A 24,186-nucleotide genomic window follows, 5' to 3' on the forward strand; every position below is an offset into this window, starting at 1 on the left:
TGTATAAGTAAGTTTTAATAAGTAAATTTAAGTGCATATTTGAAATATTCGTCCTATATATAATAGAGAAATTCACATATTGTTTCTTTCAACTGACCAGAAGAGGAAATGATTTCAAATCCTCTAGCACAAGAGATTGGTGAGGAAAGAATTGAGGAACTTATTGACACAATGAGAGGGACTCTGGCTTTACCTGTAAGCATCACAGTTGACAAACCTGTTCTCCCACTTTCAAAAGGTAATTTCAGTTTCCACTAGTTCGTTTCAGAACTTTTAAGGAAGAACTGACTTTTTAAAATAGACTTTACTTTTTTACAACATTGTTAGGTTCACAGAAAAATTGAACAGAAAGTACAGGGAATTCCCATATATACACAGCCTCCCCCACTATCAACACCCTACACCGGAGTGGTTGTTTGCTATAATCCATGCACTTACACTGACATATCATTATCACTAGAAGCCCATGATTTACATTAGTGTTCACTCTTGGTGGTGTATATTATGATGTGGGTTTTGACAAATGTCTGATGACTGTTCCACCATTATAGTATTATACAGAATAGTTTCATGGCTCTGTAAATGCTCTGTATGTTCAATTGCTCAGTTGTGTCCAACTCTTTGCGACACTATAGACTGTAGCCCCACCAAGCACCTCTGTCCATGGGATTCTCCAGGCAAGAATACTGGAGTAGGTTGCCATTGTCTCATTTAGGGAAACTTCCCAACCCAGAGATCGAACCCAAATCTTCTGCACTGCAGGCGGGTTTTTTTATTAGCCATCGAGGAATTTGTCCTTCCTTCCCCAATACTTCATCTACTTGTGGTTTTGTGCTTATAATGCCACTTAACAGTGGGAAGAAAAGCCCCATGCCCAGGGCAGTTAGGAGAGATACAATTCATAATGGTTACATACTATAATGCGTGTGGTCAAACCATGACAGAAGCAAAACAAGCATGATTTGCACACTGGAGGAGCAAAAGTTATCAACAATAACTAGGATGAGTGTGAGAAGAGAAATGCATGGTGCCCAAAGAAAGGGTGCAAATGAGAAGAGAAGAGGAACTATTTAGAGGACAGGCTGAAAAAGAGGAGCCAACAGAAATTTGATTTTTACCTGTTATGAGTGAAAAAGAAAAACTTGTATCATCATTTTCCCATGAGGATATAGGATACCTTACCTGTCTCTGGAGAAACCTGTACACAGGTCAAGAAGCATTAATATCAGTAACCTCAGATACGCACATGACAGCACCCTAATGGCAGAAAGTGAAGAGGAACTAAAGAGCCTCTTGATGAAGGTGAAAGAGGAGTGAAAACACTGGCTTAAAACTCATGTAAACATAACTTTCCTTTTTTGAGGTCACAAATATATTCTAAAATTGTATTTTTGTGGTTTGCACAAAACTATACATTTATTAAAATATTTTGAGTTGCACACCTGAAAAAAAAATAAAACTCGACATTCAAAAACCAAAGATCATGGCATCAGGTCCCATAACTTCATGGCAAATAGATGGGGAGAAAGTGGAAACTGACAGATTTCATTTTCTTAGGCTCCAAAATCACTGTGGATGGTGACTCAAGCCATTTAAAGGACACTTGCTTCAAGGAAATCCATGACAAACCTAAATAATGTATTGAAAAGCGGAGACATCACCTGGCTGACAAAGGTCTGTACAGTCAAAGTTATGGTTTTTCCAGTAGTCATGTATGGATGTAAGAGTCAGACCATAAGGAAGGCTGAGTGCTGAAGCCTTGATGCTTTCAAATTATGGTGCTGGAGAACTCTCAAGAGTCTGTTGGACAGCAAGGAGATCAAACCAGTCAATCCTAAAGTACATCAACCTTGAATATTCATTGGAAGGACTGATGCTGAAGCTGAAGCTTCAATCCTTTGGCCACCTGATACAAAGAGCTGACACATTTGAAAGACCCTGATACTGGGAAAGATTGAAGGCAGCAGGAGAAGGGGATAACAGAGGATGTGATGGTTAGATAGCATCACCAATTCAGTGGACATGAGTTTGAGCAAACTCCGGGAGACAGTGAAGAACAGGAAGCCTGACAAGCTGCAATCCATGGGATTACAAAGAATCAGACACAGTTTAGTGACTAAACAAAAACAAAAGAAATCCCTAACTAAAGATGGATATAATTTATCAGTGAAGATGCTTATAAAGGTAATTTTCATTTGTTGGGCCTTTCTCTGGGCCAAGTAACTTGTTAATGCATTTTATATTTGTTATCTGTAATTTAACAATAGACCTGTAAAGTGAGGGTAGAATTTTCATTTTATAGTTGGGGAAACAGACTCAAAAGGATAAATAAACAAGACATGGTAAGGGAAAGAAAGATGGCACTCTTATGTACTTTTAAAAACATTTTTATTTTTATCTTTGTTATACATATACATAATATAAAATATTAAAGTAGTGCTACAGATTTTCTCACCAAAAAATAAGTTTCCTACCCTTCTCCTCTCATGCATTTGCTGCTGCTAAGTCGCTTCAGTCGTGTCTGACTCTTCTCGACCCCATGGACTGCAGCCCACCAGGCTCCTCCGGCCATGGGACTTTCCAGGCAAGAGTACTGGAGTGGGGTGCCATTGCCTTCTCCGTCTCATGCATTAATTCTCTATATTGTAACTCATGTATTTTATAAATGTATCTCATGTCTCTAAATGTCATGCTTATACTGCTGCTTCATGCTTTTTCAGTTTTACAGATATCTATTAATTTTCTAAAAAGGAAAATAGGGTTTATGTCTCTTCTTTTTCTTGCATTTGTCTCCCAAATACTTTAAATGGTTCACATGCATTTATATACTCTTCTATGAATAACATATTTAACAAAAAATGTTAGGTGAAAATAGAAATATCTTTAGTTTGAGATATCTTTTAGTTTGAAATATCTTTAGTTAGAAATATCTTTTGTGTTTAGCCAGATATTTTAAACATTGTTACAAAACAATAATTACTAAGTTTTGAATTTTAAAAAAGGAAATTTTTTTGGCTGTACTGTGTATCTTGTGGGATCTTAGTTCCCCTACCAGGGATTGAAGCTGGGTCATGGCTTACCTGGTGACTCAGCTGATAAAGAATCCACCTGCAGTGCAGGAGACCTGGGTTCGATCCCTGAGTTGGGAAGATTCCCTGGAGAAGGGAATGTCTACCTACTCCAGTATTTTGGCCTGGAGAATTCCATGGACTATCCATGCAAAAAGTCGGACGCAACTGAGCGACTTTCACTTTCATGGCAGTAAAAGTTCTGAGTTCTGACCACTGAACTGCCAGGAAATCCCCTAAAAAAGGAGACTTTATGTTAAAACAAAAATCAGCCAAGTCTGGGAACATCTAACTTTACTTTAGTTTAGACTATTTACTTTATAGACAAGGAAACTGAGACTCAGAAAAGTTAGATAACTTGCAAAGTTTCCACAGTTAACTAATGGCATCAAGACTCAGACCTGGGAACTTCCCTGGTGGGTCAATGGTTGAGAATCCACCTTGCAATTTAGGGGATGGGGGTTCAATCCCTTGTCGGGGAACTAGGATCCCACATGCCTTGGAGGAACTAAGCCTATGGGCTGCATGGTGTGCCAGAAGATCTGATGTGCTGCAACTAAGACTCGACACAGTACAATAAATTTTTAAAAAGGACTCACACCTAGATTTCCATACTTTTACCCAGTGTCTTATCATTATTGTTGCAACAAAGTATTGTAAACTATTAAATGGGTACAGTTGAAATATATGTAGTCGATATGTTTGCTCTTTGTCCCAACTGAACGTGTCAGCCTTCAGAATACCTATTTTAGTTGTTCTTTCTAATAAAACATGGTTTTGAGAGAGGTACTCTTTCATAAGTTACTAATAACAAGTCTCTTTATTTTGAAAGTCTTAAATCCACTAAAGTAAGTTTTTTATTGTTGTTTTTTGTTTTGTAAAAGGGCTTGCAAAAGAGAACTAACTTTCAAATTGATTGTTCTTATATCTAATGAGTAAAAATATTCACTCTAAAAAAATTTTTTATACCAAAATTTTTGGAAAAATGCATTTGGAAGTTTCTCTAAATTCTAACAAATCAGGCATGGTTGGAGGTTTTGTTGTTATTATTATCCACTGAAATCTGACTATTCTGTGATCCTCAAGCACAAAAACACCCCCTCAGATGTATTAACACATATAAAACTGTCTGGTTTTATAAAATTAAATAATTAGCTGGCCCACAAGAAAATCTAGGCTACTTTCTATTTGGAAAAATATGGCTGGCTAAAGGTATGCCGTTGGCAATACACCTGTATAAATGTCAGCCAAGAAATAAAAGTATTGAGTCCTTCTTTTCTTTGTTTTTAAAAAAGGTCATTCCTTAATTCCCCCAAAACTAAGAAACCTACTTCACTTGAATTGAGTTGAAAATTCTGCCAGCAGTGATAAAGCCAGGACTGCAGGCTTCTTCCAAATTTGCATTTGTGTGACTAGTAGAGTCAAGGTGAACCTTTGCTGAGATTTGTTTATTTTTTACAAGTGAGATGTGTTCTTTACTGAGATTTGTTTATTTTTTACAGGTGTTTCTTTCTGATAACACCTATAAAATGTATTAGAAATATAAAAAAATATAATGACTAATATTTTGAAGCTAATATACTAATATTTTTGAAATATATTTTAGAAATGTTAGGGATTCTAAAGATGCAGTTACTCTCCCTCTCTCCTGAGGGGAATGTCCAGATCGGCTAGAGCAATTCCATACTATTCATTAGTTTTACTTGACTTCCAGAAGAATACATTGTACAAAGGTTTCCTCAGCCAAAGCGAAGTGTGATTCCTACTGAACACACTGTACTTCTCCCACCAAAACATTTACACACTGAGTGAAATTGCCTGTTGACTTGTTTTTATTTCCTACTGGGGTGTCAGGTACTTAGGGACAGTCCTCATCTTTGTTCACCATTGTATTTCCCATTGAATGACCCAGTGCTTAGCTGTTGGTATGTAACATTTAGTGAATGAATGGCTCATATACTGCCTCCTCATTTTATAAAAATTTTCTTTTTATGGACAGAGAAGCCTGGTAGGCTGCAGTCCATGGGGTCACTAAGAGTTGGACACGACTGAGCGACTTCATTTTTACTTTTCACTTTCATATATTGGAGAAGGAAATGGCAACCCACTTCAGTGTTCTTGCCTGGAGAATCCCAGGGACGGGGGAGCCTGGTGGGCTGCCGTCTATGGGGTTGCGCAGAGTTGGACACGACTGATGTGACTTAGCAGCAGCAGCAGCATATACACATAAATACTCATCTGTACATATATTTGTGTTTAGGCTATCCTAAACGCTGGATGGATTGTATGCTCTTCAAATGCAAAGTGTATCCCCTTCACCCAGCACAGAGATGATTGGAGAAGAAATGCTCCATTAAGAATACGGTGGTGACTGTATGTGTTGTCACAACACCCTTCTTGAGTCTTAATTTCCTCACAAGGAGCTAGCTATTCTGTTTATCAGCTCTGCACTTGGCTAGTATGTCTAGACATGCACGTTTCTCTGCTCCCTCTCCTTCAGGTCTTCGCTCAAATATCATCTTCCTGATGATAATTCCCACACATCTTATTTAAAATCACAACACTAATCCCATAGTGTAGTCTGATCTCCTTTTTTTCCCTTCATTTCTATCCAGAGAACTTAATACAAACTGACACAGACATATTTCACTTTTTGTTATTTATTGTCTGCCTCCCTCTTCTCTGTAGACTATAAGCTCCATTAAGGCAAGAATTTTGCCTGTTTTGGTTACCACTATGCCCCTGGAACCTAGAACATTGTCTAATACAAAATAGGTCTCAAAATGTTTGTTGAGTAAATGAATATTCTGTCTTGATGCTATTGCTGAATAGTCTTTTTTCTACTTTTGGATTTATTCGTAAGAATCTATTCATGCTTCTTGGTGACTTGATAAAATTTGCCTTCATCCATTTCATGTGTGGCTATCCTTTCCTCCTCACCTATGGATGGCTGCTGAAGGGTCATTATTGTTATATATATCTTTTTCTAGCACTTGATTCAGTGCTATGCCCAAAGGTTGGTATTAACAAATATGGACTGATTGATTAGAGGCTATTTTTCTCCTGAGAAACCTGTATGCAGGAGAAGCAGCAGCAGTTAGAACTAGATATGGAACAACAGACTGGTTCAAAATTGGGAAAGGAGTACATCAAGACTGTATATTGTCACCCTGCTTACTTAATTTATATACAGAATACATCCTGCGAAATGCTGGGCTGAATGAATCATAAGCTGGACTCAAGATTGCCAGGAGAAATATCAACAAGATATTTGAGATCTGTAGAGATCATCTGAGATATGCAGATGATACCACTTTAATGGCAGAAAGTGAAGAGGAAGAAAGAGCCTCATGAAGAAAGTGAAAGAGGAGAGTGAGAAAGCTGGCTTGAAACTCAGCATTCAAGAAACTAAGATCTGGCATCTGGTCCTATCACTCCATGGCAAGTAGATGGGGAAATTGTGGAAAAAGTGTCAGTTTTCATTCTCTTGGGCTCCAAAATCAATGCAGACAGTGACTATAGCCATGAAATTAAAAAAAATGCTTGCTCCTTGGAAGAATAGCTATGACAAACCTAGACAGTGTATTAAAAAGCAGAGACATCATTTTGCTGACAAAGGTCTGTCTAGTCAAAACTATGAATTTTCCAGTAGTCATGTATGGATGTGAGAGTTGTACCATAAAGAAGGCTGAGCACTGACAAATTGATACTTTCCAACTGTGGTGCTGGAGAAGACTCTTGAGAGTCCTTTGGACAGCAAGGAGATCAAACCAGTCCATTCTAAAAGAAATAAAACCTTGAATATTCATTGGAAGGACAGTTGCTGAAGTTGAAGTGCCAATACTTTGGCCACCTGATGCAAAAAGCTGACTCACTGGAAAAGACCTTGATGCTGGGAAAGATTGAGGGCAAGAGGAGAAGGTGGCAACAGAAGATGAGATGGTTGGATGGCATCACTGATTCAGTGGACATGAGTTTGAGCAAACTCTGGGAGAATAGTGAAGGACAGGGAAGCCTGGAGTGCTGCAGTTCATGGGGTCGCAAAGAATCAGACACGACTTACAGACTGAACAATAACAAATGATCTCAGGTCTTTACTAAAAGATTGTTGATTTATTTTTTGTCAGTAACTCAGCAGTAGCAAACTCAGATGCCTTTAGGAGCCAGGCAGATCAGACAGCGTGTGAGGATTTCATTTTCAAACATGTAGGAAAAATATATGCTGTTGTTTTGCTTGAAATGCATGACCCTTGTTGTTTAGTCTCTAAGTTGTGTCTGACTCTTTTGTGACCCCACCAGGCTCCTCTGTCCATGGGATTTGCCAAGCAATGGCCCCATTGGTTGTTTTTCCTTTTCCTGCTTAAGACAGAGATATAACTCTAGGGAAATTAATTTCTACTGTAGCAAAACCAATAGCATGATACCATGAAAATGGTAGCTGACAGTCAACTTCACTGTTTGGGAAACAGTAGGAAGTGGTGGGGTTTGTGGTGAGCTGGAAATGACATGTCAGTGCAAATAGGGTAGCCACTAACTTATATCAGCTAATTTTGGTCAGACATGAATTCAAGCCCAGTGTTGTGAGATCTTCAGTTTAGTTCAGTTCAGTCGCTCAGTCGTGTCCGACTCTTTGCAACCCCATGAATTGCAGCACGCCAGGCCTCCCTGTCCATCACCAACTCCCACAGTTCACTCAAACTCCAGCCATCTCATCCTCTGTCATCCCCTTCTCCTCCTGCCTCCAATCCCTCCCTGCATCAGAGTCTTTTCCAATGAGTCAACTCTTTGCATCAGGTGGCCAAAGTACTGGAGTTTCAGCTTTAGCATCATTCCTTCCAAAGAAATCCCAGGACTGATCTCCTTTAGAACGGACTGGTTGGATCTCCTTGCAGTCCAAGGGACTCTCAAGAGTCTTCTCCAACACCACAGTTCAAAAGCATCAATTCTTTGGCGCTCAGCCTTCTTCACAGTCCAACTGTCACATCCATACATGACTACTGGAAAAACCATAGCCTTGTCTGGACGGACCTTTGTTGACAAAGTAATGTCTCTGCTTTTCAATATGCTACCTAGGTTGGTCATAACTTTTCTTCCAAGGAGTAAGTGTCTTTTAATTTCATGGCTGCAATCACCATCCGTACTGATTTTGGAACCCCAAAAAATAAAGTCTGGCACTGTTTCCACTGTTTCCCCATCTATTTTCCCATGAAGTGATGGGACCAGATGCCATGATCTTCGTTTTCTGAATGTTGAGCTTTAAGCCAACTTTTTCACTCTCCTCTTTCACTTTCATCAAGAGGCTTTTTAGTTCCTCTTCATTTTCTGCCATAAGGGTGGTGTCATCTGCATATCTGAGGTTATTGATATTTCTCCCAGCAATCTTGATTCCAGCTTGTGCTTCTTCCATTTTATGATACTTTAAAAGAGAAGCTAGAAACCGAGAATTTTATATGAAATCTCCCATTTTTAAACAAATTAATTCTGTTCAAAATACTATATTCAAAATTCTATTTAAAATAACCAGACAAGTCATGGCTATGATCCAAATTTAATGCATAGGCTATTGGCAGTACCCCTTTATAGATAACAGCCTTGTCATGGTGAAAGGGCTTACATAACTCAATGAAGCTATGAGCCATGCTATGCAGGGCCACTCAGGATGGACAGGTCATAGTGAAGAGTTCTGACAAAACATGGTCCAATGGAGGAGGAAATGGCAAACCACTCCAGTATTCTTGCCACAAGAACCCCATGAACAGCATGAAAAAGCAAAAAGATATGGCACTGGAAGATGAACCCCCCAGGTTGGGAGATGTCCAGTATGCTACTGGGAAGAACAGAGGGCAACCATGTGGTTGCAAAGAGTCAGACACGACTTACTGACTGAACAACAATGATTGGCAGTAAAGCTCTGCAAGAGATTTACTGTAGCTTTAGCTTCTGTAATTTTCTTTCATTTAAAGAAAAACATAATATTAATGATGATTCAGTGCTTAGAATAATAAAAAAAAACTTCATTAACTCTTAACATAAATGACCAGAAACCCAAGTTAAAATTAACCTAATACTATATTTGAATTTAAAAACAATTTAACTACAACTACACCTGCTTTGAATAAAATTGTAAATAATTAGTAATCTTAATTTATAAGCAGGACCAATAGCTTTTTATATCTGGAATTAACCTATTGATAGTACCCCTTAAAAGCTAGATAATATCACTTTATAATTAACATAACCAGAAAATAAAAGTAATATGACTCATAACCCTGATGTCTATTTAAAGGTCAATCTTGAAAAGAAAAACCGTAATTTAGCCAATTTAATTATCCCAGTATTAAATTCATCCATTATGTTAATGCTTTTGTATTGCTGGAAATAGAATTTTATAATACTGGTTGAAGTGTTATTTATTAGTCTGATAGTTGTATTATTTTTCTTTCTAAGCTGTGGAAGATGTTGGAAAACAACAAACACTGTTATGTATTCTTCAACTGATTCACCTTCCATTCTTGGAAAGTATTTCGGAACCCCTAGTTAAAACACAAATTCTTCAATTAAATAGAGAGGAAGATCTTGTATCGCAAACACTTAAATAGACAGAGAGGTGATTCCAAACTTACGTCTACCTGAGTCAGTTCAGTTCAATCGCTCAGTCGTGTCCAACTCTTGGTGACCCCATGAACCACAGCACACCAGGCCTCCCTGTCCATCACCAACTCCTGGAGTCCACCCAAACCCATGTCCATTGAGTTGGTGATGCCATCCAGCCATCTCATCCTTTGTCGTCCCCTTCTCCTCCTGCCCTCAATCTTTCCCAGCATCAGGGTCTTTTCAAATGAGTTAGCTCTTCTCATTAGGTGACCAAAGTATTGGAGTTTCAGCTTCAGCATCAGTCCTTCCAATGAACACCCAGGACTGATCTCCTTTAGAATGGACTGGTTGGATCTCCTTGCAGTCCAAGGGATTCTCAAGAGTCTTCTCCAACACCACAGTTCAAAAGAATCAATTCTTCGGCACTCAGCTTTCTTCACTGTCCAACTCTCACATCCATACATGACCACTGGAAAATCCATAGCCTTGACTAGACGGACCTTTGTTGGCAAAGTAATGTCTCTGCTTTTGAATATGCTGTCTAGGTTGCTCATAACTTTCCTTCCAAGGAGTAAGTGTCTTTTAATTTCATGGCTGCAATCATCATCTGCAGTGATTTTGGAGCCCAGAAAAATAAAGTCAGCCACTGTTTCCAATGTTTCCCCATCTATTTGCCATAAAGTGATGGGACCGGATGCCATGATCTTAGCTTTAGGTGACCATTTTTATTGTCAATTTATAACTAAAATGTTCTTTCACATCTTTTATCCTTGGTTTTTGTTTTGTTTTTAAATTTCAAGGTGTTTATTTCATTGGGAATTTTCTGACACAAAGTAACTAAACCAAACTCTACCTCTTTTGAGAGTTTGAAAACACCATAGATAGTCTTCACGTATGAATCCTTATCCTCAGTTATTTAAGCATGTCTTTGGGCATTTCACAGTGCCCCTTATCATACCCTCTTTGGGAGATTCCAGTCATTCCTGATCTCATTAACTGATCTCATTCATCAGAATCTTCTCGTGACCAATCTGGACTTTTTTCCAAGGAGAATGGATTTTCTTTCTTTGAAAACTGTATCAGGCATACTTCCCTCTAAATTTATACAGTGTTTGTAGGAAAGTACATATAAAATAAATAGGATTATCCTTGTTTTTTTTAAATGTATGAGAACATATTCATATATTTGAGCAAACACCAGCTTTGATTTAGAAATTAATCACTGAATTCTCCTTTGATCTAAAATAGAAAGTCCCTGGTTATGACCTGTGAGAAGATGACTGGATATCTTAGTGGTTTCATTCATTTGACCTCAGTCATGATATGTCAATCTTCTTTCCCTGCACCAGCCCTGAGTGTTTTTCCACAGTTGTATTATTTCCATTTTATAACCATAAATAACAAGCATGACGGTTTTTACTGGTTTATTCATCCCTGCATTAAAAGAAGCCACAGTCTAGTAGGGGAGATGTTCATGAAACAAAACGTTACAGTACAATGAAGTAAGGCCTATCATAAAAGCAGCCTCATTTGTGGAGATGTTCCAGGACCCCTGTAACCTGAATGAGGTCCCTTCTCTTACACTCCCAACTCCAAGGTATTTGTCACTCCTGGTAAACCAGTTGTTAGGAACCATAGGCATATGACCTTGGGTACTTCTGGGATTCAGGCAGAGAGAACAATATGATGCTTTCTCCCACGTGGGCCAAACAAGAAAAGAACATCAGACTCCAAGCCTGGGAACCAGAAAGCTTCAGATCCTAGGAAGAGCTTGGTGATCAGAGACCTGTGAACCATCTAAATCAACCATGGTCCTGTTTGCACATGACATGCGTGTGTGTGTGCGTGTGCTAAGTCACTTCAGCTGTGTCCGGCTCTTTGTGACCCTATGGATCATAGGCCACCAGTCTTCTCTGTCCAAGGGATTCTCTGGGCAAGAATATTGGAGTGGGTTGCTGTGCCCTCCTCCAGGGGATCTTCCTGACCCAGGGATCAAACTTGTGTCTCTTATGTCTCCTCCATTGGCAGGCAGGCTCTTTACCACTAGTGCTACTTGGGAAGCCCCTTGCACATGACATGCTTGCTCCTAATTTACAATAGGCCAAGAACGACCCAACAAGTGGCTGAGACTTCCCCAGCCCCTGAGTCAGAAAGAATACAGGGACACCAACAAAGAAACACGATTTCTTTAGAAGCCTCTGCAGGAATCAGACAGCAGCCGGTCAGCCTTTATGAGTTTCTACGCAGAAAAGGTAGGCTACCTGCAAGAAAAATGCAATCCAACTACCCTTAATCTTTTCACCTGCAACACTAGGAGCTGAAAAATAATGAGTTACACATTTAAGCAATATGTTCCATTTACCTCGGGGGTAGAGGGGAGGGAAGAGAAGGAAGGAAGGAAAAGGAAATGAAGGGAAGAAGGAACGATATTTCAGGATCATCAAGAATTCATAGCATGTATCACTTAGGAACCCCATCCTAAGAAAATATTCAAAGATACATTTTAATCTGTTTACAAAGAAATAGCCAGAACCCCAAGATGGAGACAGGTGAAGAAGGAGGAAATATTGGTAAGCAATGAACTTTGGTCTGGGTGCTCTGTTTTCTCTTCTTCCTAATTTTGAACCCACATATGTGCATGCATAGAAACATACATGCATTGGTACAAACATATATGCCTGCATACAGACACACATACACACATAAATTCCAAGTTGATAAGATAAAACTGTGTGAGAATGTACAAAGTGTAAGTGCTAAATATGATGTCAACAAAGAAGGTACATAGTATTAAGGGAAATTATAATAAATACTAACCTATCTCACCAAAATCTGGGGTTAGGAAGGTGGCAGATGTGGAGAAGGGGGAATTATAGGCCTTCCAAAGTCGTCACTGAAGGGAGGGAGGAGTGAAAGAATCTTAAATTTCTTTTATTTTATAAAGAAATACTGAATTCAGAGACTTTTAAATACATATTCATGGCTGTGCAGGATCTTAGCTGCAGCACAAGGGATGTTTGATATTTCTTGCAGCATGCACGATCTTTAGTTGCGGCATGTGGGATCTAGTTCCCTGACCAGGGATCAAAAGCAGTCCCCCTGCATTGGAAGTGAAGAATCTTAGCCACTGGACCATCACCGAAGTCCCCTAAATTTCTTATCTATTGGGGTTGGGAGATAAAAAGGGGAAAAGAGTGTGCAGTGGGATTTAAACAGTGCATCTTGATGGGAAAGCATTTAGTATCTTATTTTCAAATAATAATACAACCAAATGCACCTAATGATCAGAGTGGGAAATGAGAGAGGAACCACCAATGGAATAGAACGGTACAGATGAACTCTTCTCCACAACATCTAACAAAGGTAGAAACAAATAATGAAACAGTGGCTTGCAGATATTATAATTCCCTGAAAGTCAAGGTAGAGAAAAGTATGGTGGTATCTAGTAAGGAAAAATCTATTCCTTCGCATTTACTCCCTCAGTCATCCAAAAATAATTACTGAAAAGATTTTCTAGTTGTTTATTCTTAGATTGTTAATTATAAGTTAGATTTCATTATGCTTTATCAAAGAATGTTTTAGGTAGATAAATGTAAATGTCAACCATTGATTTATTTTGTTTTTGCCTCCAGGATTGATAACTGGCTTAATTAATGCAGCAATTGAATGCTTGGAATATTTCCCTGGTCAGTTAATAGTTACTATTGGCCAGCAGTTAGTACAACAAAGAAATGAAGAGACAAGACTGAATACACAGAAGAAGTTACTCTTTGATGTCATAGTAAAATATTATAATCAGGAGTTCAGTTCAGTTCAGTCGCTCAGTCATGACCAACTCTTTGCAACCCTATGAACCGCAGCACTCCAGACCTCCCTGTCCATCACCAACTCCCATTGTCTACCCAAACTCATGTCCCTTGAGTCGGTCCCCTTCTCCTCCTGCCCTCAATCTTTCCCAGCATCAGGGTCTTTTCAAATGAGTCAGCTCTTCCCATCAGGTGGCCAAAGTATTGGAGTTTCAGCTTCAATATCAGTCCTTCCAATGAACACCCAGGACTGATCTCCTTTAGAACGGACTGGTTGGATCTCCTTGCAGTCCAAGGGACTCTCAAGAGTCTTCTCCAACACCACAGTTCAAAAGCATCAATTCTTCGGCGCTCAACTTTCTTTATAGTCCAACTCTCACATCCATACATGACCACTGGAAAAACCATAGCCTTGACTAGGCAGACCTTTGTTGACAAAGTAATGTCTCTGCTTTTTAATATGTTGTCTAAGTTGGTCATAACTTTGCTTCCAAGGAGTAAGTGTCTTTTAATTTCATGGCTGCAATCACCATCTGCAGTGATTTTGGAGCCCCCCAAAATAGTCAGCTACTGTTTCCACTATTTCCCCATCTATCTGCCATGAAGTGATGGGACTGGATGCTATGATCTTAGTTTTCTGAATGTTTAGCTTTAAGCCAACTTTTTCACTCTCCTCTTTTACTTTCATCAAGAGGCTCTTTAGTTCTTCTTCACTTTCTGCCATAAGGGTGGTGTCATCTACATATCTGAGGTTATTGATATTTCTCCCAGCAATCTTGATTCCAGCTTGTACTTCCTCCAGCCCAGCATTTCTCATGATGTACTCTGTATATAAGTTAAATAAGCAGGGTGACAATATGCAGCCTTGATGTACTTCTTTTCCTATTTGGAACCAGTCTGTTGTTCCATGTCCAGTTCTAACTGTTGCTTCCTGCAACCTGCATACAGGTTTCTCAAGAGGCAGGTCAGGTGGTCTGGTATTCCCATCTCTTTCAGAATTTTCCACAGTTTATTGTGATCCACACAGTCAAAGGCTTTGGTATAGTCAATAAAGCAGAAATAGATGTTTTTCTGGAACTCTCTTGCTTTTTCCATGATCCAGCAGATGTTGGCAATTTGATCTCTGGTTCCTCTGCCTTTTCTAAAACCAGCTTGAACATCTGGAAGTTCACAGTTCATGTATTGTTGAAGCCTGGCTTGGAGAATTTTGAGCATTACTTTACTAGCGTGTGAGATGAGTGCAATTGTGCAGTAGTTTGAGCATTCTTTGACATTGCCTTTCTTTGGGATTGGAATGAACACTGACCTTTTCCAGTCCTGTGGCCACTGCTGAGTTTTCCAAATCAGGAGAGAGGCTGCTTAATTAACTGATGAGTATATTGGTATTTATTCAGGAATTATTGAACTTTTAGTTAAGTGATGTTTAAACTTCAGTTTTCTTGCGTAATAATAAAACCTGAAGATACAAGTTTATGGAAATGTATTATATGAGTATTGATTTTTTCGGCTGTGCTCTGCAGCAGGTAGGATCTTAGTTCCCCAAGAAGGGATCGAACCCATGCTCCCTGCAGTGGAAGCATGGATTCCTAACCACTGGACCTCCATGGAATTCCCTGAATGTTGCATTTTAATATGTTTTTCTATGGTGTCAAATTACTTCATGGAGTCTTATTTTTTTTTTTGCCAAAGACCACGGCTTATGGAATCTTAGTTCCCCCACCACAGATGAAACCAAGGGACCTGTCAGTGAAAGAGCCGAGTCCTAACAACTAGATCACCAGCAAATTCCCTCATAGAGTTCTTTTTTCACTTTTTTTTTTTCACTACTTTTTGCCTGTCACGTAAATTATAATGTCAAATGTAATAATGTAGTATAGGAATTAGATCTAAGGTAATTCTCTCATAGGGACAGTCTAAGAAATATTTTGATACACTACAGGACTAGAGAGGGGCTTCCCTTGTGGCTCAGCTGGTAAAGAATCCACTTTCAATGCTGGAGACCTGGGTTCGATCCCTGGGTTGGGAAGATCCCCTGGAGAAGGGAAAGGCTACCCACTCCAGTATTCTGGGCTGGAGACTTCCATGGACTATACAGTCACAAAGAGTTGGACACGACTGAGCGACTTTCACTTTCACTTTTCATTTTCACAGGACTAGAGAATTGAGGTATCTGTAAATATTAATTTCTGATGTACTAATTTAGTGATCTTTTAGTAAAATAAAAGTTGAGTGACATATCATGTCTTTTTTTAGCTATGTAGGTGGCCATATAATTTCACATTAAAAACAAATTAAGGGGACTTCTCTGCTGGTCCAGTGATTAAGACTCTGGGCTTCTAGTGCAGAGGGTGCGGGTTTGATTTCTGGTTGGGGAACTAAGATCCCACAGGCTGTGGCATGCAGCCAGAAAAAAGAAATTAATTAATGTTTGACAGTGCTGGATATAATTATGCATGTGTTTGGCATATTATATAGATAATTTCCTATATGTTTGAAATATTTTATAATAAAAACTTTTTGAATGTAAAAATGAATCTGCAAATCAAATACAGCATCACAGCATTTTAATTGACTGCTAAGTAGTATAATCTGCATTTATTTTTTTCCCTTGCTTTGTCTTCTTTGTAAACCCATGTAACAGAAAATGAAAAAAGAACAGAAGCACTTGAAGCAACACAACTATATCTAAGATTGTTGTTGTCCAACGTTAGAGAAGAATTACGATGGCTACTTATTTTCATGGCAATTGCATCAGAAGCTAATGCCAACAAGTTACAAAAAAAAGGTGAAAAAAATTGCAACAGTTTTAAAACCTTCCATTTATTTTGTTTAAAACCAATTTAAGCTAATGAATCTTTTTGTTTACAGTTTGATAACAAAATGGTGGTCCTGAAAACTCTTGCCAAAGCAGTTTTGCAATCAAGTCACTATTAAAAGTAAAGGCAGGACAACTAGTCTTGTTCCTACTAGAGCTCCACTATGAGCTCTTCAAGGTATGTCTGGCATTTTGCCTGGACACACTTATTACTAAGCTATTTGTGTCAGGTGAAAAAGCAAAGCATTCACTTAATAAATGATTTACTGAGTACCTATAATGGGCAAAGATTGAAGGAATGCTCTCTCCCCACACCCACTAAAGAGAAGGAAGCAGATTCAAAACAACATTGGTATTTAGTTGATATTTACAAGTATACTGATTAGTTTCTTCAACCTATTTCTGGTGCATTACTACCTGCCAGACACTGTCTTAGGTACTTGGAACACATTAGCAAACGAAACACAAAGATGCAGGCCCTTTTTCACTTTTGCTTTAGGGACCCAGGTTCGATCCCTGGTCAGGGAACCAGGATTCCACAGGCTGCGTGGTGCAGACAAAAATAAAAACACACCCAATAAGTTATTATCATATAGTTTGATGGAAAGCAACAAATGCAATAGGAAAAAAAAAAAAAAGAGCAGTTTAAGGGAATTTTGAAGTGCCAGGGTGGGGTTTAGTAGGAGCTTATGGTATTAAATGGTGTGGCCAAGGTTGGGGTCACTGAGAAAGTGAGATTTGAACAGATAGTGGAATGAGGACAGTCAAGTAAATGGCCATGAGGGTTGGGGGGTTGGTTTGGGGCAGAAAAAAATGGTTCCTAGAGCAAAGGTCTTGGAGGTGATGCTTGTCTGGGTGCTGAGGAACAAGAGAAAGGAAGCAGTGAGCAGAGGGGAGAGTAGTGTGAGATGAGGTCGGAGTGGAGGTGGCCCTTGTAGACCATTGGAGAGACCTCGCCTGTCCTTGGAATAGAGTGGGGAATCGTGAGAGGTTTTGAGCACAACAGTGGGCTCATCTGACTGATACTTAGGAAGATAACTGGCTTTTGTGTTGTGGACAGATTATAAAAGGGGAAGGAAAGAAGCAGAAAAATCTTTTAGGAGGCGATTGTAATAATCTGGGCAAGAAATGTAGTGATTTGAAATAAAGGAGTAGCAATAGAGTTAGTGAGCCATTGTCAAATTCTTGATATATTTGGAAAAAGATCTTAGAAAAATGTTTTTTTTCCTCCTAACATAAGAAAAAAGATTACCTTTTTCCAAGGTAATCTTAGAAAAAGATTACCTTTTAACCTTTTAGCCTCACTAATATATTTTAGTACCAGACACTGGCAGTTTTAGTGGCATTATTTCTCCAAAGCCTCTATAAAGAAATATTCCCTTCTTAACTGGATAAAAGGGGAGTTTGGGGGAGTGTAGATATATTTAAAACAAATTGTTCCCTTCTCAATTTTTTCGTGTGTAAAAAATGTATCTCATGTCATTAGAAACACATTGGTTTGAATTTTGTAGCAGTTCTCTCACCCTTAACTGAAGTTTCTTTTCCATTATTTCAGAGAAAAAGGTGGTACTAAGTATATACAATGCAAGCAGTCCTCTTTTATGACTTTTGAATGAAATATATTCTGAAGGTCATTTAAAAATCAGTTGTTACTCTGCACCTCATTTTTTATCATAAAATATAATAAATAGAGATTAGGGAAGTGGTTACATAAATGTTTAATTCTATAGTCACTAAACCATAATTCATGTTTATTCCTTACTTATAAAAAGATCCAACCAGGAATTTAGAATGTTTTCTCTCCTCCTCTTCCTTACCACTTAGCATCTCCACTTTCTTCTCACTCTGCCTCCTCCTTGAGGTAAATGAATTCTCCTCTTTGCTACAGATGGTTGAGAAGTTAGAAAGGATTTTTTACCTCCCCCTCATGTTAGAACTAGCAATGTCATAAAGAAAGATACTGGTTCAAATTTTGTAGCAGGACTGAAAGGGAGAAGGAACTTGACATGGGCTGGAGGATTGCTGGTATGGAATTCAGGAAGCAGGGAGAAGTGACTCCAGTGACTGGTTTCTGGAGATTAGGGGATGAAGTATTTCAGGGAAATTGAGATGGGGGTATTTATATAATGGGATCTCAAGCAAACCAAGCTTTTCCCTGTTACAGGGCTTTACTTGTGCTGTCTTGGTTATGTCTGGGATATTTTCTCTTTAGTCTTTTTATGGCCTCACTCTTTCACATCACTTCAGGCCTCTGCTCAAAATGATAGTCTCTCAGTAACTAAGAGGGGTATCTTTCTATCTGCTCTAAGATAGCTACCCATCTTCTTCACTCTAGCTTTGTATCCTGCTTTATGTTTTCTTAATGGCACTTATCACTACTTGAAGTTATATATTTGCTGATTTTTGAAATTGTCTATCTCATGTGCTGTCATGTCTGAGAATGCAAATTCCGTGAGTTCAGACTTGATGTGCCTATTTATCACCTAGAACTGTCCTAGAAATCACTCACTAAATTTTTATTGCATGACAGAATGAATTGATGGGGATGGCTTCATGTTTGTAAATTTTCAGGACAATAGAAGCTAATGGAAAGGTACCTACCTTGGGGCTCAAGATGAAGGAGTTATGTGGATATGAGGTTCAACGTTGGTAGGTCTACCCTCTATAACAATGTTAGCTGAGGAATTTTTTCCCCAGATACATGTTGTAATCTGGGATTTCCTTTGTGTAATAACTAAGACTGGAAAAAGAGTATATATCTATTTTAAGAGAATGATATTATTATGTATTTTAGAGCTACTATTTACATATAGATCATGTGATTACAGTGCAAGATTATGTAGTCCAGTGCTGTTAAAGTGAAAGTGAAGTCGCTCAGTTGTGTCCGACTCTGCAGCCCTGTGGACTGTAGCCCACCAGGCTCCTCAGTCCATGGGATTCTCCAGGCAAGAATACTGGAGTGGGTTGCCATTTCCTTCTCCAGGGGATCTTCCTGACCCAGGGATGGAACCCAGGTCTCCTGCATTGCAGACAGACGCTTTAATGGAAGTACAAATAATTTTTATTATAGTAGAACACTGTACTAATGATTGGTTAACCTAGTTTCAGATATACCACATATGTGGAAGTAGAAAATAGAATTTTAAGAATTCTAAAAAAGTTTCAAGTATTTATATACCCTTTATAATTCAGAGGCTTTCTGCTGCCCGCCCCCTTTCCCCATCTGTAATCCTCTTCCCCTATGCATTGGTCAAAAAAACTGAGATTTTTTTTTTGCCATTCCCTTCTCCAGGGTATCTTCCTGACCCAAGGATCAAACCTGGGTCTTTTGCATTGCAGGCTGATTCTTTACCGTCTGAGCCACCAGGGAAGCCCCCTATATTAGATTAAGCCCCCTATAGTAGATTACTGGCTAGAAAAATTCATATTAGAAACTTGAAAATATCTGTTTTTATTTAGATATAAAATCAGAAGTTACTGTAGAACTTCCCTGGTGGCTCATAGATTAAAGTGTCTGCCTCCAATATGGGAGACCCAGGTTTGATCCCTGGGTTGGGAAGATCCCCTAGAGAAGGAAATGGCAACCCACTCCAGTATTCTTGCCTGGAGAATCCCATGGATTCCCATGGAATCCCATGGACTGAAGGCCTACAGTCCACGGGGTTGCAAAGAGTCGCAGAGTCGGACATGACTGAGCGACTTCACTCACTCACTCACTCACTCATGTAGACACCAGTTACTTTATTGGATCTGGTTAGTAAGAAATTTAAGAAGCTTCTGCATGGAGAAGATTCAGATGCCATATCAGGTATTGACTCAGACTTATTCTTTCTATATCATAAAGTGACTGTTATAGTCACATAAGTTGGAAGGGAACCAAGGGTGAGTATGTAATAAATGTATAATGCTATAAAAGGTGGTTACATTAAGGTTATTTTTAAATATCTCTAGAGTAAGTTCTTCTCTAGTTCTTTTTGGAAGCCCTCTGTTTGATTACCTTTTCTTCTAAGAAGGTAAATACTTTCTGTATCTCATTGCTGCTTCCAGATGGGGTATTTATAATAGGGAATCCCAAACAAACCAAGCTTTTTCCTATTATAGGGCTTTACCTGTGCTGTCTTGATTATGAAGACAGGGATAAATATTTGATATCAGAAACATTTAAAATCAACTGACTGAGAAAGTAGTTCAGATGGTCAGATATGTGTCTAAGGATGGAAAAAAGATGATGAACAAAGAAAAATGGCATGGCAGGTTTTCGTGTTCTGAGATCAATGTAAGTTGTGACAGGGCTAAAGGCAGTATGGTATAGTAAAGAGACTTCAAACCCTGCGAGTGGGGTGATCCCAGGTTCAGACCTTAGCTCAGCCATGTGGTCCAAGCTTCTGTTTCTTTATTGATAAGGCAGGGCTAATAATAATGCCAACAACTCTACAGCTTATAACATTGAAGATTTAGTGAGAAAAAGTTTGATATATGTAAACGTTCATTGTAAGCTATTATTATATTATTAAGGGCAGTAGATTCTGAACAGAGAGTTAGGTGTAGGATTTTAAGTTTTCAGAGGCAATGTAATTCCAGGGTGTCACCATGTGTGTTTAAGCAAAGGCCATTATAGGGAAAATAGGAAAAAATAAAAATAAAAAAACACCTAATATTAATGGGCTGTAGGATTTCAGAAGTTAAAGTTATCGAGAATTGCTTTGCTGTGTCTGGAGACTAAGGTGTCCCCATCTGTAGATCAGCATACAGAAAGGCTTAGTTGACTATACATGCTAAGACAGCTCACAGGGCCATGCAAAAAAGACTGTTCACGTTCATGAAATTCTTTGTTCATGTTTTGTACATGCTCCTGATGGTTCAGGACACACTACCCCAAAACATGGCACATGACATTGAATATTTTAAGCTGAAAGAGTTTGAAAAAATGGCAGAAGCAGGAGAGTTGCTCTGACCTACTCCCCTCTTGCCATTTCTCCCTGAAATGGGCTGTAACACCTTCATATGAAAGATGCCCTCTCTACACCAGGAGTAAAGGACTATCCTTATCTCCCAAGGCAAAGGGAAGTCAAGAAGAATCTGAACAAACAGGCTTTGCTAACTTTTCCCAGTTTATTACAATTACCTCATACCTTACCTTGCAACATTCTTCTGGGACTGTGTATTCTTCATCAAAGAAAAGAAAGTAAAGTCACTCAGTCATGTCTGACTCTTTGCGACCCCATGGACTGTAGCCATGGGATTTTCCAGGGCAAGGGTACAAGAGTGGGTTGCCATTTCCTTCTCCAATTCTTCATCAAACCTAGCATAAAGTATATAGGTCTGTTTCTTTGAGTCTTCATTTCCTTATGAAGGCTCCTATGTCACATGAAACTTATTAAATACATTTGTGTGCTTTTTCTCCAGTTTTTGTATTTATCAGTTTACTTCTCAGACCTAGCCAGGGACCTTAAGAAAGTCAAGGAAAACTTTTTCCTCCTCTTCACCTTCAATCTGTGAGTCATGTCACTTAAATTCCAGTGTGTTCTACTTGAAACTAGAATAGTAGTACATTGGTTCTCCTACTTCATGGACTTATTTTCAAAATAAAATCAAACAATGTATGTAAAATAAGACAAGGTATGTTTTGCTAAAGTATAGAGCACATGTAAAGAAACAGTATTACTCTGAAGCAAAGAAAATACATGTAATGTCATCTACCATATTTGAGGAAAAAAGTCCAGCATAACACCAGTTTGAATAGGTACATTTTCATGATTTTCTTTTTTTAACTTGCTTTTCCAATTGTACTTTTTTTTTTAGGTTTCACATCTTGCCAATGCTTGACATACAAGGAGCTTGAAAAACAAAAGGAAGGACAAGCCAATATTTTCACCAGTTGGCTCTTGAGATTAATAGTAACCCTAGTATCTCTTTGAAATGAAAAAATAAAGAATTCCAAAAACACTATCCAGAAGTTTTGCACTAATGTTTCTGGGAGAAGAAACTATAATTTGTTAATATAAAGAACTCCTCTGGTGGTTTTCTCAAACTGCCAATACCCACACTACAGAGAAAGATAGCCTATAAGCATTTAAAGTGTAATTATGCTTAAACTTTGTTAAGGAAGAGTCTAAAGGTACACATGTCCAGACATAAAATACATTAGTCCTGGGATGTAATGTATAGCATAGCAACTATAGTTAACAATATTCTATTTAGTATTTGAAAGTTGCTAAGAGAGTAGATCTTTAAAAAACTGTAAAGGATGTTTTTTAATCTTTAAAAGGGAATGTAAGTTAAATTCTTGTATGCTGATTCATTTAATTACTATACTGCTTACTAAATGTGGTGCTATTATTAGGGATCTGATACAGTTAATTTCCTTAGAATTTTTTTTCCATAGAAAAATAACATTTCATATATGAATTCTACAAAGAAAGCATGTATTTTCCTTAGTACATACTACTTTTAAGCTACCCCTTTAGGCTACTGTAACTTAAATGTTGTGAATCATCTAAGAAGGAAAAGACTTATTAAGCAGAAGACTAAAAGCCACAAATTTAAAATTCATGAATATCTAAAACCATGATTTTGCCTTCTGATTCTTTTTTAGTCCATCAAGGAATTCATGGTTTTCTTCTTTTCTCCCTCTGTTTTTAAACTGATTAGTTTACTTTATGGGATCATTCTCTCAATGTGACACAGGTTGAGGATTCAGTCTGTTGCAGCTTACACAAAAGTACATTCTTCTGTGGTCTTAATTTATGCCTTGATCTCACAGGGGAGAGAAGTGTGTACCGTTAAGTACTTGAAACATATATAACTAATGTCATCAGTTTTGTCTTTTTGTGTAAAAACTGTACCAGTTGGGTTGAATTTGAATGCTTAGTCAACGTTCTCAACTAAGAGTTATGAACAGGTTTCAGAGAGCTGAAGTACAGTGTACTTTCTGGGATTGTATGCAACTTTGTGTGTGTATGTGCTTATTTTTCTAGGAAGAAGATTCGTAGCTTTCCACCAGATTCTCCAAGGGAATTATAAGTGAAGCACATTAAGAACAACTGGGTTAGAGAATCATTATTTATTCTGTCTTCAGAGAATACACTTAAGGCCCTTAATGACCTATATTTATATATTTTCCAAATTTTGCTCTTACTTTGTGGATAAACTATTGGTCTAAATGTTAAAGTGTTAGGTTAAAAATCAGAGCATTAGCTAGATGAATTCTAAATTCCTGTGACTTTAAAAGAAAAACAAAAACAAAGTAGAACAATTCTGACATTAGATGTTAACTGTCCTCATGTATATGGTTATTTTGAATTGGGGAGGAAATTAGTATACCTCCAGTGCAAGAGCTGAGAGGGTGATTCTAGACAGGAAAAAAGTGGAAACATGCAGCCCAACCCTCATTATTAGTCGGGGTGCAGGGGGAACGTCTCCTTATTAGGAGTCTCCATTTTACTGTTGCGTGTTAATCAGGTGGAGAATTGCTAGCTACCACAAGAATGGATGGCACTTTGAGAAATGTGTTAAAGATACTACTGTGTCCTTGGATCTGCTGCTCAGATTATTTATAACCTTGAACAGATATCTTCCTTCTGAGCCTTGTTTTGTTTTTAATCTCTAGAATAAAAATATACATGCATAACTTGTGTTTATAAGACTGGACCAGAAATATCAAAGGTCTGAGACAGTGTGGTAGGGAACAAGGGTCTGTGCTTTGGGGTCAGAGATCTGGATTTACTACCTGACCTATTTGGGTTCATAAGGGAAAATGTTCGCAAGTGAGAACCCTGGGTTGAGATAAAATCCAATTTAGAAATAGCAGAATCACTAGTGCTTGAGATGTTTAATTTGAATGACATGTCCTATAGCATTCCCTAATGGAGACTATTTTGAATATACTACTGTTCAATTAAAC

At 38.3% G+C, this 24,186-nt stretch overlaps 1 protein-coding gene across 1 annotated transcript; it reads left to right on the forward strand.

The window, feature by feature from the left end:
• Positions 1-108: 108 nt before the first annotated feature.
• Positions 109-24,109, forward strand: DEPDC4 (DEP domain containing 4). Its single transcript, XM_070370289.1, is given in 12 exon segments — positions 109-238; positions 9,516-9,644; positions 9,647-9,701; positions 13,295-13,310; positions 13,312-13,463; positions 14,816-14,879; position 15,816; positions 16,110-16,253; positions 16,314-16,385; positions 16,388-16,461; positions 20,013-20,091; positions 23,586-24,109. Coding segments are annotated over 12 exon segments (963 nt in total). The 3' UTR covers positions 23,633-24,109.
• The last annotated feature ends 77 nt before the right edge of the window (positions 24,110-24,186 follow it).

The sequence above is a fragment of the Bos mutus genome, chromosome 5, assembly GCF_027580195.1.
Source record: "Bos mutus isolate GX-2022 chromosome 5, NWIPB_WYAK_1.1, whole genome shotgun sequence".
Classification (NCBI taxonomy): domain Eukaryota; kingdom Metazoa; phylum Chordata; class Mammalia; order Artiodactyla; family Bovidae; genus Bos; species Bos mutus.